Consider the following 16866-nt stretch of genomic DNA (forward strand, 5'->3'; position numbering starts at 1 on the left):
CTAGCTTATTAATTCGGCATGCTGCGTCGTCTTTTTTTAAAAAAAAAAGTGTGATTTGACCCAAAAAAAAAACCGTGTGTTGCCTAGCAGGAATAGTTGCGCTCCAGCTGACGCGTAGTTGCCATAGCCATTTATTTTCAGATATTCTCTGTGCGCACGGAACGCACCACTACCACTTCCTGGAAAAGTCGGAGGCGTTGCGATAGGCATGCATACACGTCTGACGCCCCAAGCGTGCAGCCGTGCAGGTGCAGCTCATTCCAAAGCCGGTGAGGGTGAGGCGCCCCAGCCACGGCATTCCTCTCGAAGTCGGCAACTCGGCGATGCAAACCGCAAGGGCGCGAGAGGCCAGCCCGCGTGCCGCGTGCGTCGACGCGCTCCACTCCGGCCCCGGCTCCGGCTCCCGCGTGGCGTGCCGCGCGGCCAACGCCCAGCTGCCACCGGCGCCGGCGCGGGCCCCGCGACGGCGTGGCTCCGGGCAGGAGTCCACGTGAGGGGGCGCGGCGTCACGTGGCAGCGTCGGATTGGGCTCCGCCTTTGCACGGGCCTTCGGCTGCGCGCCCAGGCTGGCCGTGGCCCGCGGCACGGCGCGGCGGGGGCGCGACCGCGAGAGAGGCTCCTGGCCTGGGACTGGGAGAGCTTATCCCGTCGCGGGTGACCGGCACTTGAAGGTCTCCGGTGCGACGGTCGCCGGAGACTGTGGGAACGTGCAGTGCGGCATTGTGGAACACAACAGTAGCAGCGTCCGCGGCTACCCCATTTTACAGGCTGTGCAGAGCTGGGAATGGCGCTCGACGCGGTTACCACGCTGGAGTGTACTTGCACTAGAGGTACGGCTGCACTGTTCACACCGCTTGTTCCTTACCGATACCCCCGTGTTGTCTGGTTAAAACACAGTGAACGCAAACCGAAAGTGAAAATGGAAAACAACGATAATGGTACTCCTCCGTGTAAAAAAAGTAATATTTTAAAATTTAAAACATCATATTTATCACTCATCTTATTCATTTTTTTTGCAAATTAGAAAATAAATAAATCTTTATTAAAGTATTTCTAAAAATCAAATAAGTAATAAAAAATAAACGATATTTATATAAATTTTTTTAATAAAATAAATGGTTAAATATATCTGAATGTTAATAATAACAGTCTTTTTAAGACGAATAGAATAACAAATTACAGCTAAGGAGCAGCGATATTTTAACACATGACAGTTCGTATATGGAGCACTGGTTGCTTTTAGCTCTATCCGATTAAAGCAACCAGCGCCCTATATACTAATTATCATGTTTTAAAATTACCATGCAAAATATTCCTACTGCCCGTCGGCTTTGAAAATTCCTCGGCGATGTGGTGGATTCGATGAAAACAGGTGACATGGCACGTTTTAAATTTGAGCTTGTTCGTTTGTCTTATACCGTATTTTTTCTATTAGGCAGCAATGTTTTTTTTAACAATAAATTAACGAAAAATATTTTTAAGATATGGTTTTTCAGATCAATGAATGGACTAAGGGCACTCACAATACAGACTCTATCATGGAGTCTAAAGTCATTTATTACCTCGAACAATGTGGACTTGGAGTTTAAATAAGACTTGAAGTCTTATTTTTTTCTTCCTCTTTCTTCAATAAATATGGTGCCACATCAGCAAAATAACATAAATAATATATAATTAATTGTCTTAGACTCTACGATAGAGTCTTGCATTGGGAGTGCCCTAGTCTAGTTTTATTTGGTGATACAAAATTCTCCGCCGTACCAATGCAATAAAGAGCAATGAAGAACGCTGAAAGACGGCAAACGTTTTTCTTCTCTATCTCAATTGAGTAATAAGTTTATAACCTTAACAGTCGTCTAAAGTTGCGCTGAATAAAGTTGGACCATATTTGCCTTTGCCCCCATCGTTTTAAAGCCAATGTTAGCACGATTTTATGACACGCAAGCTGTGCAGCATGATTTGTCTGAAGCACCTAATCCTCTCATAATTCGTTTTCTGGCGAGCGAGGCAACCTGCAAGCATAAACAAGGCGCAAAGCAACAGGCTTCTTCAAGCTCTGGTAGGCGCCGTCCCACCTGTCATCCACCGGAGCGTAGCACCGGTAGGCGGTAGTAGCTATCCATCCATCCATCCTATCCGTCTACCACCGGGTGGTCGCCGCACGCGGCCACGCATGCGCGCGCACGCGACTAGTACGTACGTATCCCGCCCGCAAGTGAGGCGAGGTGTAGCGCAAGCGCAGAGCCGCGACGACGACTGGACGAGCGGATACGGTGCGAGAGAGACGGATAGATAAACCCAACCGTTAGTCGACCGCGACACTGATCCATCCCCACGTCGGGGAGCCGCGGGGCAGTCCCGTCATTTCAGCGCGCGGGCGAGCCATGTGGATAAGGCCCATGGCCCTGATGATGGCCATGCCGTCACACCGCCTACTCCCGGTCGCCCCGTCCGTTCCTTCTTCCTCGCTTCACACACGACGACGGAGCGGGCCGGGGGGGGCACACGCACACGCATATATCCAGCTTGCCATATTTATACCACCTCTCCTCCTCCGTCCGCGGCCGAGACCCACCTCGGCCATTCTTATCCCCAGAAGCTTCGCCAAAAGTGATCGATCCGTCTCCACAAGGGACCAGACCGCCCGCCGGCGGAACCCGACGACACACTCCTCGTCGCGTTCGCGGCGCTTCTCTTCTCATCTCTTCATGCGCCATCGCCGCCGCCTCCACCTCTGCGACGCCGCCCACAGATAGAGCAGCAGGACGGGGGCGATGCCTTCGCTCTCCTGCCACAACCTCCTCGACCTCGCCGCGGCCGACGAGGTGCCCCTGCCGTCGCCCACGCCGCTTCGCCTCCCGCGCGTCATGTCCGTCGCGTCCCCGGCCTCGCCCACCTCGCCATCCCCGGCCGCCCCGCCGCGCCGCGTCATCGTCTCCCACCGCCTCCCGCTCCGCGCGTCGCCGGACCCGGCCGCGCCGTTCGGGTTCAACTTCTCCGTCGACTCCGGCACCGTCGCGTACCAGCTCCGCTCGGGGCTGCCCGCCAACGCGCCCGTCCTCCACATCGGCACCCTCCCAGCGGCCGCGGCGGAGGCCGCCTCAGATGAGTTGTCCAACTACCTGCTGGCCAATTTCTCGTGCCTGCCGGTGTACCTTCCCACCGACCTCCACCACCGCTTCTACCACGGATTCTGCAAGCACTACCTCTGGCCGCTCCTCCATTACCTGCTCCCGCTGACGCCGTCGTCGCTCGGCGGCCTCCCGTTCCAGCGGACGCTCTACCACTCCTTCCTCTCGGCGAACAGGGCCTTCGCCGACCGCCTCACCGAGGTGCTGTCTCCCGACGAGGACCTCGTCTGGATCCACGATTACCACCTCCTCGCGCTCCCGACCTTCCTCCGCAAGCGCTTCCCGCGCGCCAAGGTCGGATTCTTCCTCCACTCGCCCTTCCCCTCGTCGGAGATCTTCCGCACAATCCCCGTGCGGGATGACCTCGTCCGCGCCCTCCTCAACGCCGACCTCGTCGGCTTCCATACCTTTGACTACGCGCGCCACTTCCTGTCCGCGTGCTCGCGGCTGCTCGGCCTCGACTACCAATCCAAGCGCGGTTACATCGGCATCGAGTACTACGGCCGCACCGTGACGGTCAAGATACTCCCCGTCGGGATCGACATGGGCCAGCTCAGATCGGTGGTCTCGGCGCCGGAGACGGAGGATGTGGTGCGGCGGGTGACCGAGACGTACAAGGGGCGGCGCCTCATGGTCGGCGTCGACGACGTCGATCTGTTCAAGGGGATCGGGCTCAAGTTCCTGGCGATGGAGCAGCTGCTCGTAGAGCACCGGGAGCTCCGCGGCCGCGCCGTGCTCGTGCAGATCGCCAACCCTGCGCGCAGCGAGGGGCGCGACGTGCAGGGCGTGCAGGACGAAGCCAGGGCCATCAGCGCCCGGGTCAATGCGCGTTTTGGCACCCCCGGCTACACGCCGATCGTGCTCATCGACGGCCCGGTGACGCCTCAGGAGAAGGCTGCCTACTACGCGGCCGCCGAGTGCTGCGTCGTGAGCGCCGTGCGCGACGGGCTCAACCGGATTCCCTACATCTACACGGTGTGCCGGCAGGAGAGCACCGCGCTCGGAGACGACGCGCCCAAGCGGAGCGTCATCGTGCTCTCCGAGTTCGTCGGTTGCTCCCCGTCCCTGAGCGGCGCGATCCGCGTCAACCCCTGGAGCGTGGAGTCCGTCGCGGAGGCCATGAACGCCGCGCTGCGGATGTCCGAGGCCGAGCAGCGGCTGCGGCACGAGAAGCACTACAAGTACGTGAGCACCCACGACGTCGCCTACTGGGCGCGGTCCTTCGACTCGGACCTGCAGCGCGCCTGCAAGGACCATTTCTCGCGCCGGCATTGGGGGATCGGGTTCGGCATGAGCTTCAAGGTGGTGGCCCTTGGCCCCAATTTCCGGCGGCTCTCCGTGGAGCACATTGTCCCGTCATATCGTAGGACGGAGAACCGGCTGATTCTCCTGGACTACGACGGCACCGTGATGCCAGAGAATTCCATCGACAGGACGCCGAGCAGTGAGGTCATCTCTGTGTTGAATCGTCTGTGCGAGGACCCCAAGAACAGAGTGTTCATCGTGAGCGGTCGGGGGAAGGACGAGCTCAGCAGGTGGTTCGCCCCCTGCGAGAAGCTGGGCATCGCCGCGGAGCACGGTTACTTCACAAGGTAAAAAATCTTCCTACACTGTTCCACCGGCGAAGATCTGCTAGTTGGTACCACGTTTGCTTTGCTTGGATTTGGGTTCTTACTGTTTCAGATTCGGTCTACAGAATAGAATGGTTACGAATTCATTAAGCAATGGGTACCGGTACGACTGGGAGCCGTACATTTAAGGAAAACATTTCACTCACCGACATGTCTAGATTCTGAGCTAGCGCAATGCCTATGTCTAGTCTTTAGATCATTGCTAGCACTAGCAGTAGTACTATTGCTTCCAGAACAAATCCTAGGAGGAGCATTCACATAGGAGTATTCCTGATGCGTTGGGTCACCGACTCTTGTGGCTGCAGGTGGAGCAGGGACGCGCCATGGGAGATCTCAGGATTGGCCGCCGACTTCGACTGGAAGAAGACCGCGGAGCCTGTGATGCAGCTGTACACGGAGGCAACAGATGGCTCCTACATCGAGCACAAGGAGAGCGCCATCGTCTGGCACCACCACGAGGCGGATCCTGACTTCGGTTCCTGCCAGGCCAAGGAACTGCTCGACCATCTCGAAAACGTGCTCGCCAACGAACCCGTGGTGGTGAAGAGAGGCCAGCACATCGTCGAGGTTAACCCCCAGGTGAGCGCCGAGCCAAACGCGTGCATGTTTTGTTTTCTCTGCTCATTAATTTATTCCATATCTAAACTCGTTGGTGGTTCAATTCAATTTTTTTTTTTCTGGATGTGTATGAAACGTGCCGATCGAGTAGACGTAGCTTTCAAACCAAAAGGCATCGGATAAGGATTGATCTAATCCAATCCAGTCCTCATCCACTACATGCCTGGGACAATCTGTATCTTCTGCACAAATAGGATTGTGAATCAGCATGGACCATGCCCTTGTGGACTGGGAAATCCGCGAGAACTGCGCGGCCCGCCTTGTGGATGTGGTCTTTTTAATTGTGCCCCTCCGATAGCAACCCGTCACACTACTGAACCATCCATTTGTCTCATTGTCCGCAACAACTTGGAAATTTCTGGGATTGGTGGAGGAAAGCAAATAACATAACATGCCCAAAAAATCTCTTGGTGCTGTTGTGCAGGGCATCAGCAAAGGCGTGGTCGTGGAAGGCCTCCTGTCGTCCATGGTCAAAACGGGGAAGCCGCCGGACTTCGTGCTGTGCATCGGCGACGACCGGTCGGACGAGGACATGTTCGAGAGCATCGTGTGCCCATCCAACAGCAGCCTGAAGCTCCCGGCCAGCAGCGAGGTGTTCGCGTGCACGGTGGGCAAGAAGCCGAGCATGGCCAAATACTACCTGGACGACACCGTGGATGTGATCAAGATGCTCGACGGCCTGGCCAGCGCGCCGTCGCAGCGGCCTAGGCCGGCGGTGCAGCTCAGGGTGTCGTTCGAAGGTTCGCTCTGAGGAACACACACAGCGCTAGCAGTGAACATCGAGGAAGAATAACCAATGATGATGATGAACATGATTCAGACAGTGTGGTGTAGGATTAGCTGCAGTTACAGGATCGACAGGGTTTCTTTTTTCTTTCTTCTACATTGCTACCCGCAAATCGTTCGTGCCTGTATATGCCCGTATGATAATATGCAAAGAATGTTTCGACCACCTTTGTATATGTAGTTGACGATGACGATGAAATCAGAAAAAGAGAAGGAAAAAAATTGATTCTTTCACTTTGCTTGCCCTGTTGGCAGTCCCATTCAGTCTTTCACCTCGATGCATTATAGAATCCTGGTCCGGTATGGATAGCTGCAGGATAGAGCCTGATCTTGTTCTGGTGCTCCTTACCTTATCCACCCCTATCTATCCCCGCTGCGGCGCCTTGACAGCAACAGGAGTCAGGCTGCCATGTCCGTCTCAATGCTAGCTGTGGAAACGAAGGGAAGCCAGCCTAGCCCCCAGTTCGTATCACAAGGACATTTTTGTATCGCTAGCGTCCTGCATGCGCGCCCGAAGCAGACGTTTCCTAGGATCGGGAACAGGGTTCTGCTGTAACAAGGCACCCTAGTAGTACTCCGGCTGTTGCCATGATTGAGGCCGTCTTTTCTTCTTTCTCGCCCACACCCAGGCCCAGGCAACAACAGCTAGCAGCAGCTTGGAACTCGTTCATCCTCCCGTTTCCAGCAGCAGGCTGTACCTGATGTGGTACACGCGAGACGTGATGTCAGTTAAAGGCCACAGCGCGGTGGCGGGTGATCCATCATTTCACCTCGCCGGCAAGGGGCTTTAAGGCTAAATGATGATTCGGATGTCTGGCCAACAGGCACACCATGTCGGTAACGGTACCTGTACAAATCCACCATTTGACCCAGGTGAATAGTCTCTGTCGCACAACAATCAGATCAGATAGTAGAAGCACTGAAGCAGCCTGGAACTTGGTTGGGACTTTCAGACGAGGAAAATACGTAGACGGCCTGGCCTCAATGTGGAAAGGAAAAATCTAATGCTACCACCTGGAAACTTCTCAGCATCCAAAGCTAGCTGCAGTAGGTGATTTTCCAAAGCCGTGACCTCGCCTTTGCACGACTGCTAACCTCTTTGACCCGGTTATTACTAGTAGATTGGAAGGTTTATACGAATCTTCCGTTCGCTCGGCGCAGCCTCTCGACAATGTCCACTGCTAGGACTAGAGGAGAGGCTCGAGTCAACAATGGTTGTCTGACCCTAACTGATGCTGGGATAGGATAGGATAAGCGCGCGCGCACGACGGCGAGCCTTTCCTATTCTTTTTTCGCCCACCCGATGGAATGGAATGGATCCATCGTCCATCGTCTATCTCCCGTTGGATTCGATGCACGCTCTCTCGCCGTGGCCGCCGGGCGTGGCGTGGAGCTACCATCCGTGCCGTCCCGGTCCACCTCGATCGGTGCCAGATTCCCGTGCCGCGCATGGAGACGTTTCTCTGCGATCGTAGGGCATGTACGGTGCGGGTCTATTCCCGTGTGAAAAAGATCGGATGGCCCCGGCCGCGCGCGGACCGAGTAGTAGGAGCCGTCGGTATGGATTGTAGGACGTGGCGTCTGCCGTGCTCTGACCAGGTTCAGGGGCAAGTCCGCGCTGAAAGGAGGCTGGGAATTGGGATGGCCACCAGCGCCTCGCACAGCAGCCCACATCGACCGAGCGCCTTGCGATCGTGCGTTACTGGTACTACGTAGTAGTAGTAGTACGAGTTAGGCGAGCTCCTCTCTCGGGACGCCGGGGTGATCAGTGGTGACCCGGGGGTTTAGGTAAAAAGGGGTTTGCGTTGCATATCCCGGCTGTCAAAACACGTTTCCGCTGAGGCTGATTGATCGGACACCGGAGCTTGGCGATTTTTGCTACCGGGCGCTGTTCATGTCCTGCGAAAGGAAACGCCACGGGTGCTGAAAACATCGATCAGATCATCCATATGTGGACAGCATGCATGCACGCGCACCGCACGTTTACTGCTAGAGAAGCTACAACGTGTGTAGAATTTTCTTCTCCACGAGAGATCCTGTACACGACTGGTCATTGTTTTGCGCCAGCACCGGTTCAGTCACCCCGTGGCTGTGTGTTGGTACTACTTTGCTTCCAAAACCACCTTGGGCTTTGCATGGAGCGGCCGCTATTTCTCGAGCTAACATGTCACACATTGTACTGTATCTATCTATATCTAGCTAGAGGCTGTGCATTTGCTCCGTCTTTCTATGTTCTCCATCGACCTATCTATATATCCTTCCGTGCCATTAAAAGTCATCGCAAATCTTTTCTCTGATCTGATGACCTTATCGCGTTATCTGATGTCTGGGTGCGACGTCGGAAACGTCGACCTCCGGATCGGACGCAGTGAACGGACACCACGACCGCATCAGTAAAACCGGGTCTAATCACGATCTAATGCACGTACTGCTCCGTCATCTACTACTACGCTGCTAGATATGGCTCGGACAGGTGGACGTGACAAAGTTAGGTTTCCTGCCACATCGAATGATCGGTGTATCTACGCGCGCGCCGGGTCTGTTTCAGCTGTCTGTCTGCACATGATCGACATGATCCAACTCCAACCTAGCTAATACCATAGTCTATATACATAGCCGTGCCGCCACGCCACTTGAACGGAACTCTGAATCGAACCGTTCCACGACACAAGCCAGTTTGGAGTTTCCATAGGCATGATGCATGCATATCCGTTTATCCGGACCGAACGAACGGAGCTGGACGAGCTAGGCAACGCACATGCATGTGACCGATGTCTCTCTCTGGTCGAATAATTGGCGATGAGTGATCGAAGAAGCAAAGAATATCCTCGCTTCCTTCGTTCGTTCATTCTCTGTACCTGTATGTACCATGCCACATCATTGAGATCACATGGTCTCGATCGGCTTGGACAATGCACCGGGCCGGGATGGATCGAGGTAGCTTTCCATAGCTAGCCGAGCTCGATCTTGTTCAATGCAACCAACGTGACATCGCTCCCAAGAAATCCGAGAAGATCCACGGTCCGGCCAAAGGACACGACAGTACAGGCTTCCAAGTGAGATTTTATATATGATGACGTACTATATATCTATCTACCTAAAGAAATATCCGCGGCGTGCAGGCGGCGTTGTTGTTGAGCGCTAAATTAACAATTGGCTCTAGACACAGTGGCAGAGCAGTCTCAGCTGGTGATGCCTGGTGGTGATCCGTAAGCATGTGCCCGAAGCATCTCGTCAATTAAACCTGGACGAGGACGACCGGACCGAGGGGATATGCCCCGCGCTGTGTGCGGATCCCGCGCGGCGGGAGCTGAGGCCGGACGGCGACGTACGGCCGCGCCACGTCACCACCGTGTGTCTGCATGAGATTACATTTTCCCCTCTCGCTCGTTCGCACATAGAAACTGCTTCTTTGTTTTATACACCGTACTTTTTCTCTTAACAAGCAGTGTTTTTTTTTCTCGTAATAAATCAACGACCATAACTTTTCAGTATTTGATCCGCCAGAGGCCGGCAGGCGGCAGCACATTCTCGGCGGGCCGATTCGTCCTAGTCGAAGCGAGCATGGACGGCAAGCTAGGAAAAGGGAAAAATAGCCTAGCCTAGACGTCGCGGCTGCGTTGTTCCGTGCCTCGTGATCCAACTTGCCTGGTTGCGCAAGTTGATTCCTCTGGTACTGTCTCTTCCAGTGGACGATCGGGGAGGGCATATTCCGTTGACAAAAAAAAAGGAGTGCGTGGCTTGCTTCTATATCCTTGGTGTGCGTACCTTTTTCGAGAGAAAGATGACGTCTTTGGTTGACAAGCGACAAAGGCTGTAATAATAATCGTCCACCCGAACGTAAACAGTCCGTCATCTATCATTTAGTACCAGAGGCTGTTTGAACAAGCTAGTAAGCTCGATAAATGGTTAAGAGAATGGACACGTGGTCACAATAATATATAGTGTTTACTTTATCAAAAAATAATATAGTGTTTATCTTTACAGGCAAAAACATCGATAGGATATTTAACTATGCTTTCAAGTTTCAAAATGCAGTTCTCCCTTCGCCCAAAATTATAACAACATCTGTTTCTTCTCTACTAGGTGCATGGTAAAAATCTGAATGTATGTTATGCTTTTATTATTTGCTTAGAAAAAATCAAAACGATTTATAATTTGGAAAGGTTGTAATATTCTGTAACCATCCTTCTACATGAAAAAAAGGATAACTAAACAAATAAATAAATAAATAAATAAAAAGAGGAGTGCCCTGGCACCACACCCTACTTCTTGTCCTAGGAATATAATGATCCTGTACTGCTACTACAATGTTTGTTAATTTTTGAGCAGAAGGGCACTCCAAACTCAACGATGTGCAGGGTTTTGCAAATGGAGGGCTTGGTAATAGCCAGGGAGGTCTCCAGGCCCATTTGCAGCATACAGTCGTAATCAATAAAGATGGGCCCCAAAATTAAGGAGGGCCGCGGAGGCCTACAAAGGCCCAATCTGTGAGGTCGCGCTCGCGCATGCATGGATCCTCCCTGTCTATCGCTCTGTGCGTCTCTACCACAATTCAAAAGCAGGCCGCACGAGGCCCACCCAAAAAAGGCCGAGGGGTCCATACTGAAAGCCTGAAACCACGGCACCGACGAACGAGGAACGAACGACTGACCAAGCGGGCACATGAACATGAATGTGGTCAATGGATGCTCCTGGGGGGCCCACTTGAGAGACCACGACACGTGTGAGGTATGCATGGTGGTGCTGATCCACCGGAAAAATGGGTAATCCGTGATCAAATGGTGGCCCTGGCGGAGCACTGAAGCTTTGGCGACGGCAACATAAACTTGTTAGTCTGTTTCACTGTTTGGAACACTGACTTTTTTTCTCTCTATTATTTGAAATTCAGTTTCTAGAAATTCATGGGTTTCAAATAGGCCCAGTTCAAAGGACTTATTCTGTCCAAGCTCTGCAAAAGCAGGGGGGGGGGTATTAATCAGTAGTAAACGTGGGTTAGATGCGTTTGACTTGATTTGCAGCGCGTGGCGCGCTTGCATTAACCACCGCTTTGCTCAAAAGCGGAATAGTTAATTAACAAAGCGAGATGCAGAGATCCATCTTTGCGTTGCCCACTGGAGTAGTAGTACGAAGTGCATTAACTGTCTGTTGGAACAGCCTGTGACCTGAAGGACTCCACCGTTTCCGTTGCTACCAGTGGTGATGGAAGAACAGCTCACCAGCGTCCAAAAACCAAATGCTTGAGATGATGACGGGGAGAGAACATCTTGTCCTCCTACTGTCAATGGTACAACAGCCACTGGGCCAGTTCTCATAACGACTGACCCCATTTCCATCGAACGCATAATAAAACCATTAGTACCTGAATCAGAGCTCAACTTCAAAGTTCAAATGACCAGCATGCATAAAACCATTACTACCTGAATCAGAGCTTAGCTTCAAAGTTCAAATCACCAGTGTGTTGTACGCCTACTTAACTCTACATTTGAATCGTTTGAACCTGAATAAATAAATAAATAAATTCAGGATCGTGCGTATCGAAATGTATATAGCAGAGGAGAGAGAATCTTTTGTTGAGCGCTGACTGAGCGGGTGGCCTCCTTTAAGATGCACGCCACCTTCCTAAACTCAGACAGCACGCCTGCGTTGCCGCTTCTGAAAAGGAGAAAGCCATCCTGCCAGAATTCCAAATACAAGCAGGAGCAAACAAAGGAGCACGCCGTGGTGCACTGGACACTGGTGCTGCTGCGCGCAGCATGCAGTGCAACGCTCGCTCACATGCCCGTCACCGGCCGATCCGATGCGCGGATCCAACCAAACGCCCTTTTTCCTTGCGTGTAGGTGCAGAGCAGCCAGCGGCTCCTTTCTTTGCCCCGGAGGACTCCCATAGCGATCGGTTTTGAATCTGTGAGCTGCAACGCAAAGGGTCAGATAATCAATGTGTACTGTTTTCAGAAGCTGTTGTTAGGCAGCTGAGAACAGAATTGTTAGTTGCAGTTTTAGGACCTGAAGATGTTTGTCTCGATAGCAACTGAAGCTGATTTCAGTGTTTGTTTGTTCAGTTCATGGCTGCTCGCCAGTGACAGTTGCTTCTGAGTTCTGACAGGAACCGAATGCACAAGCGAAAGAAAGAATTTTTCAGAACCTTTTGGGTTTTACAAATTTCTAGCTATTGCAATCACTACTCACTACCACCAATCTGCCAAAAGAGCACAAAAGAATTTCTTTGCCTTTTTTTTTTCCTCTTCATTCAAACAATCGTGCGCTGATCATGAACAGTTCCCGACTCTGCTCTGTTGCCGGCCTCCGACGACCCAGAGCAGGGTCCTCCTCGCGAAGGATGGCCTCTCCTCCGCCAGTGACGACACGGCGCTGTTGCCGCCGCAGCTCCCGGCCTCCACGTCCCAGTCGGCCTCGCTCCCGCTCTTCCTGTCCTTGCCTTCTCCCTCGTCCTTGCTGCTCACGGGCCACCGGAACGACACCGCGCGCCTCTCGCCGGCCCCGTCGGGGTCCTTCTTGGACGCCGGTACCATCCAAATCTTGGACACGGAGAAGCTGTCCTTGGCGAGCTTCGCCGTGGCCGCGTCCCACTGCTGGTGCTTGTGCGGTGGTGCTGGGAATGGCAGGCGGAGAGAGGTCTCCCCGCGCTTGGACGCGCCGAACTCGCACTCCGACATGGCGCCGCGGAGGCGCGACTTGGACACCGCCGGTTTCTTCTTGGGCGGCTTGATCGCTACGCGGAGCGAGGCGCGGTCGTCCATGACGTACTCGTAGGACCCCATGGAGTGGCACCTTCTCTGCCCGAGACCTTCCTTGGCACTGGCATCGCCGTCGCCGCTGGTGCCTGCTCCGTCCGCAGCCGCGTCGGCGGTGGCGTTGGCGTTGGCGCTGTTGCCTTCGACGCACTTGAACTTCCCCAGCTTCACCTCGACCACCTCCTCCGCTCCCTCCTGCGGCACCGTGGCCCCGGCGCTTAGCTCGGCGTCGGCGTCGTCGGTTGCCCGAGCCGCCGACGCGGCCATGTCGCGGGCGCTGTCGGACTCGAGCACCATCACGACGGGGCTGCACGTCGGCGAGAGCTCGGCGAGGAGGCTCCGGCGGCAGAGTGGGCAGGTGGAGTGGGACAGCAGCCACGTGTCGATGCACTCGAGGTGGAACGCGTGGCTGCACTTGGGGAGCAGCCGGAGCTGGTCGTCGGGCGAGAACTCGCACAGGCACACGGCGCAGTCGAACGGGTCCTTGCCCTCCCCGTGCCCATCCCCGGCGCCACCGACGACGTTGCGGTAGAGGAACACCGGGAGCGCGTCGATGAAGGCCTGGTCCACGCCGGCGTCGTGCAGGTGGAAGAGCTGCTGCAGCTGGCCCTGGAACGCCGTGACGCTGTCCGCGTCCTCCCGCGCGCGGCGGCGGCGGCGGCGCAGACGCAGCAGGTGGCGCACCAGCAGGTGCAGCAGGCCGCAGACGAAGAAGACGATCGCCAGGATCGCCACGATGAGGACGATGCTGGGGCTTATCTTGGTCTCCACGTTGTCGAGCGCCGACGCCGCGGGCGCCGGCGGCGACGGCGGCATCAGCCACGAAGAATTGCCACCGCTCATTATTATCCCAGAGACCCAGACAGATATACAGCCTGGATCAACTAATCAGCCACACAGCTCGCCGAGGTACAAGAAGATCACAGGAAGAAGCTTTGCCTTTGGTTGATGGCAAATCCAAACCATGGAATGGAATGAAATGAAATCCTTCCTTTTGGGGCAAAAAACAAATTGCTGCGCATGTGCTAGGATTTGGGGAAGGATCTTGGCATGGGCATCGTGGAGGAGGGGAAGCAGCAAGAGGAGGAAGAGTCCTCGAATTCTTGAGCTTTTTCGAGGGCCGGGGGCAGGTGGTGGTGGTGGTGGTGGAGCGACGCAACAAAAGAAACAGCACTAGTAGACTAGTCCTAGCTACAAGTACTTGCAGTTGCAATGCAGGTTAGAGGGGGAAGATTTGTGTGAGGAGCCACAGCGAAATACTCAATTGCAATCAGGATTAGAAAATGGCAGGACGCAGCATTAGGTGTGGGTTAGCAGCGCCGCCCCTGTGAGCTGAGCTGTGGCCTGCGCGGGACACGCGAGTGTGGTGGGTCACCCTGCTGAGGTCAGAGAAAACAAACAATTCGGTGCTGATGTTCGTTGATGTGCTGAGATCGACGACGCCCTTTCTTCTTCTTCTTCTTTTTTTTTTTGCTGGTTTTATCGGTGTTTTTACCTTCTTGTTTTCTGGTGATTCTTTCGTTGATGTTGATGGATCCAGTTCCTAGATCAAGTAGGCATATTATAACCGCGTTGACATTTGCAGGGTTAACAAAAAGGTCGTGGTTGATTCTCGCTGAGCGCAGTGTACGTGTACTAGATACGATACGGGCATACGGCCCCCCTTCCTCTCGCTTCTAGCGTCGTCGTGTTCGTGTACTTGTCTTGCATTTGCTGGGGTGGCATTGACCTGCAACCGCTACCGGTGCGGTGCAGCGTCGGGGAGGAGTCACGAGGTCGGCAGCGGGCAGGCAGACACGCTGCCAGAGAGACAGGGGCACGGAGCGGGGATCCGTTGCTGCCGTCGTGACAGCCGCGCGATCCACCATCCATGCTGCGATATCCGATAGATCGATTCGAACGGCACTGTTGGAATTTGGAAACGTGGGGAAGGATCAGCTGCGTTTCGCGTACTCCTAAATCAAACCGCAAGCTGCCGGATCTGCGAGGAATGCACGCGGACAGGTGGGGCAGGGTCGAATTGATGGGCATGGTTTTGTGGCGCGATGATGTTATGTGGTACGGACATGCGGACAGCAGGGACGCCTGTGAAATTTCCATGGCAGCTTCTGTGATCTCCTCGCTCTCATGTCAGGGTCCCCCCCTAGGCGAAAGGCGAGCAGAGATCACGGATAGGGGTGGGCACAGTTTTATATTATAACCGAGTTCCAAGCATAACAGTAATTCCATCTATTAGTTCAATCTCTAGTCTCGAATAACCAAAATAACTCAGACCTCGTTTGGTTTGCTCTGTTAAAGTTTACCACCTGTCATATCAAATGTTTAAACACATGTATGAAATACTAAATATAGACTAATTACAAAACTAAAAACATAGCTAGAGAGTAATTTGAGAGACAAATCTTTTAAGTCTAATTAGTCCATAATTGGATAATAATTGTCAAATAAGACGGAACTGCTACAATACATGTTAAACTTTAGCACGCCAAACCAAACACCCCCTAAGTTATAAACCCAACAGTAGTTTCCAATGCAAGCTTATACAAGATAACCTGGCTCTTAGCTTCGCCACTCCATCCTCGCATGGTCTCACATTGACCTAGTACTCTCTCACTCCCAAGCATGTATAACACTTGACCGGAACTCTTTTGTTGCAGCTATCACAGTCGTCACACCCTAGCCTTTGGTCCTGATCCGTCGCTTCTCTCCCTTCCAATCATGGAGATTTGGGCAAGCGTGGTAACACTTAGCAAGTTGGCATATTAATTGGTGTGTTGACAACCGATAATCGGTATCGAGACACTATACAGTTGTTGTAATTTGGGCTCATGTAGTTGTTGGAAAGTCAACAGGCTCATTGTGAGGAAACACGAAAAACTTTGTGTGCTTCAATTTGGTCTATACTTGTTCGTGTTTATTGGTAGCTCAATTAGTTTGGTCGTTATCCCTAGACCTAAAATTCTTGATCTCTAGATAGAGATCGATCGGTCTTTATTGATTGATAATTAAACTCTGTAAATAACAGAGAAACCAAATCAGTCAGTTCAAATCTAACTGAATGGCCATCTCTTACTGAGAGAGATATGACAAATGGAGCAGAGAGAGCACCAAGAGATGGTGACAAAGGGAGCAGAGGGCACCACTGGGCACTGGGGGCAGGAGCCGACGGTCCCAATCCCGAGGCGCGGCTTTCAAATCCAGATGCTTCTTGTGATGGTGAGTGAACACTTGCTTGACCAGCTGACGCCGATGGTGATTGCTTGGGATTTTACCGTGGCCAGATTCCAGAAACCTTTTGCCGCGGCAGACCCCAAAAGCGCCCATCAATTCCCTGCTCGTGCAGCAAGACACACGCAGCAGCAGGCGGAGCCAAGCTGGGCAAGCTGCATGGCCAGGCCAGGCCAAGCGCCCAAGCCACCACCAGCTGCCCCGTGATACTCTGCTGGCTGGACAGGCCAAAAGCTTTGCATCAAGATTGGTCACTGTGCCGCCGCAGGTCAAAGATTGGTCAAGTTCAGAAAGGAAAAAAAAAAAGATAAAGACTACAGCACGAAGATTGCAGAAAAGTTATTACTACAGGTCTGCAACACCGCAGCAGCGAGAGTTTCACCTTCAAACCTTCACGTGTTTGCCTGTTTGGCCGAAAATGGAGACGAAAGCAAAATCTTCCCTTTTTTCGCATAGAGCCAGAAGTGTAAAACAGCTCCGCAAGGCACGGTAGATAGCAGGACAGGAGTCGACCACACTCGCAGATTCCAGCTGGGCTCTAGCACGGTCAAAGTGTAGTACTCATCAGCCAAGCAAATCGTGCTGCCACTGCCAGTGCCAGTGCCAGTGCATGCCGCAAGCCCAGGTGGGCTAGACTGGAAGTGCAAGCGCCATCACCAAGGCCAAGCAGCATCAGCTGGCACGGAGTACTACCAGTGGTGAGGCCACTAATAAACG

At 53.4% G+C, this 16866-nt stretch overlaps 2 protein-coding genes across 2 annotated transcripts; one reads left to right on the forward strand and one right to left on the reverse strand.

Moving 5' to 3' along the window:
- Nucleotides 2324-6400, forward strand: LOC8082723 (probable alpha,alpha-trehalose-phosphate synthase [UDP-forming] 11). Its single transcript, XM_002452914.2, has 3 exons — nt 2324-4723; nt 5068-5341; nt 5805-6400. The coding sequence occupies exons 1-3, from the start codon at nt 2775-2777 to the stop codon at nt 6129-6131; spliced, it is 2550 nt and encodes an 849-aa protein (XP_002452959.1). The 5' UTR covers nt 2324-2774; the 3' UTR covers nt 6132-6400.
- LOC8082724 (RING-H2 finger protein ATL13) lies at nt 12188-14242 on the reverse strand. Its single transcript, XM_002454639.2, has one exon. It carries the CDS (start codon nt 13762-13764, stop codon nt 12436-12438), a length of 1329 nt encoding a protein of 442 aa, XP_002454684.1. The 5' UTR covers nt 13765-14242; the 3' UTR covers nt 12188-12435.

The sequence above is a fragment of the Sorghum bicolor genome, chromosome 4 (assembly GCF_000003195.3).
Source record: "Sorghum bicolor cultivar BTx623 chromosome 4, Sorghum_bicolor_NCBIv3, whole genome shotgun sequence".
Lineage (NCBI taxonomy): Eukaryota > Viridiplantae > Streptophyta > Magnoliopsida > Poales > Poaceae > Sorghum > Sorghum bicolor.

What these genes read in the sequence shown, in the direction of transcription:
- LOC8082723 (XM_002452914.2), top strand. Translation starts at nt 2,775, where the DNA reads ATGCCTTCGCTCTCCTGCCACAACCTCCTCGACCTCGCCGCGGCCGAC. An exon ending in GAGCACGGTTACTTCACAAG is followed by an intron (nt 4,724 to 5,067) that starts GTAAAAAATCTT and finishes TTGTGGCTGCAG; the next exon opens with GTGGAGCAGGGACGCGCCAT. An exon ending in TCGTCGAGGTTAACCCCCAG is followed by an intron (nt 5,342 to 5,804) that starts GTGAGCGCCGAG and finishes GCTGTTGTGCAG; the next exon opens with GGCATCAGCAAAGGCGTGGT.
- LOC8082724 (XM_002454639.2), bottom strand. Translation starts at nt 13,764, where the DNA reads ATGAGCGGTGGCAATTCTTCGTGGCTGATGCCGCCGTCGCCGCCGGCG.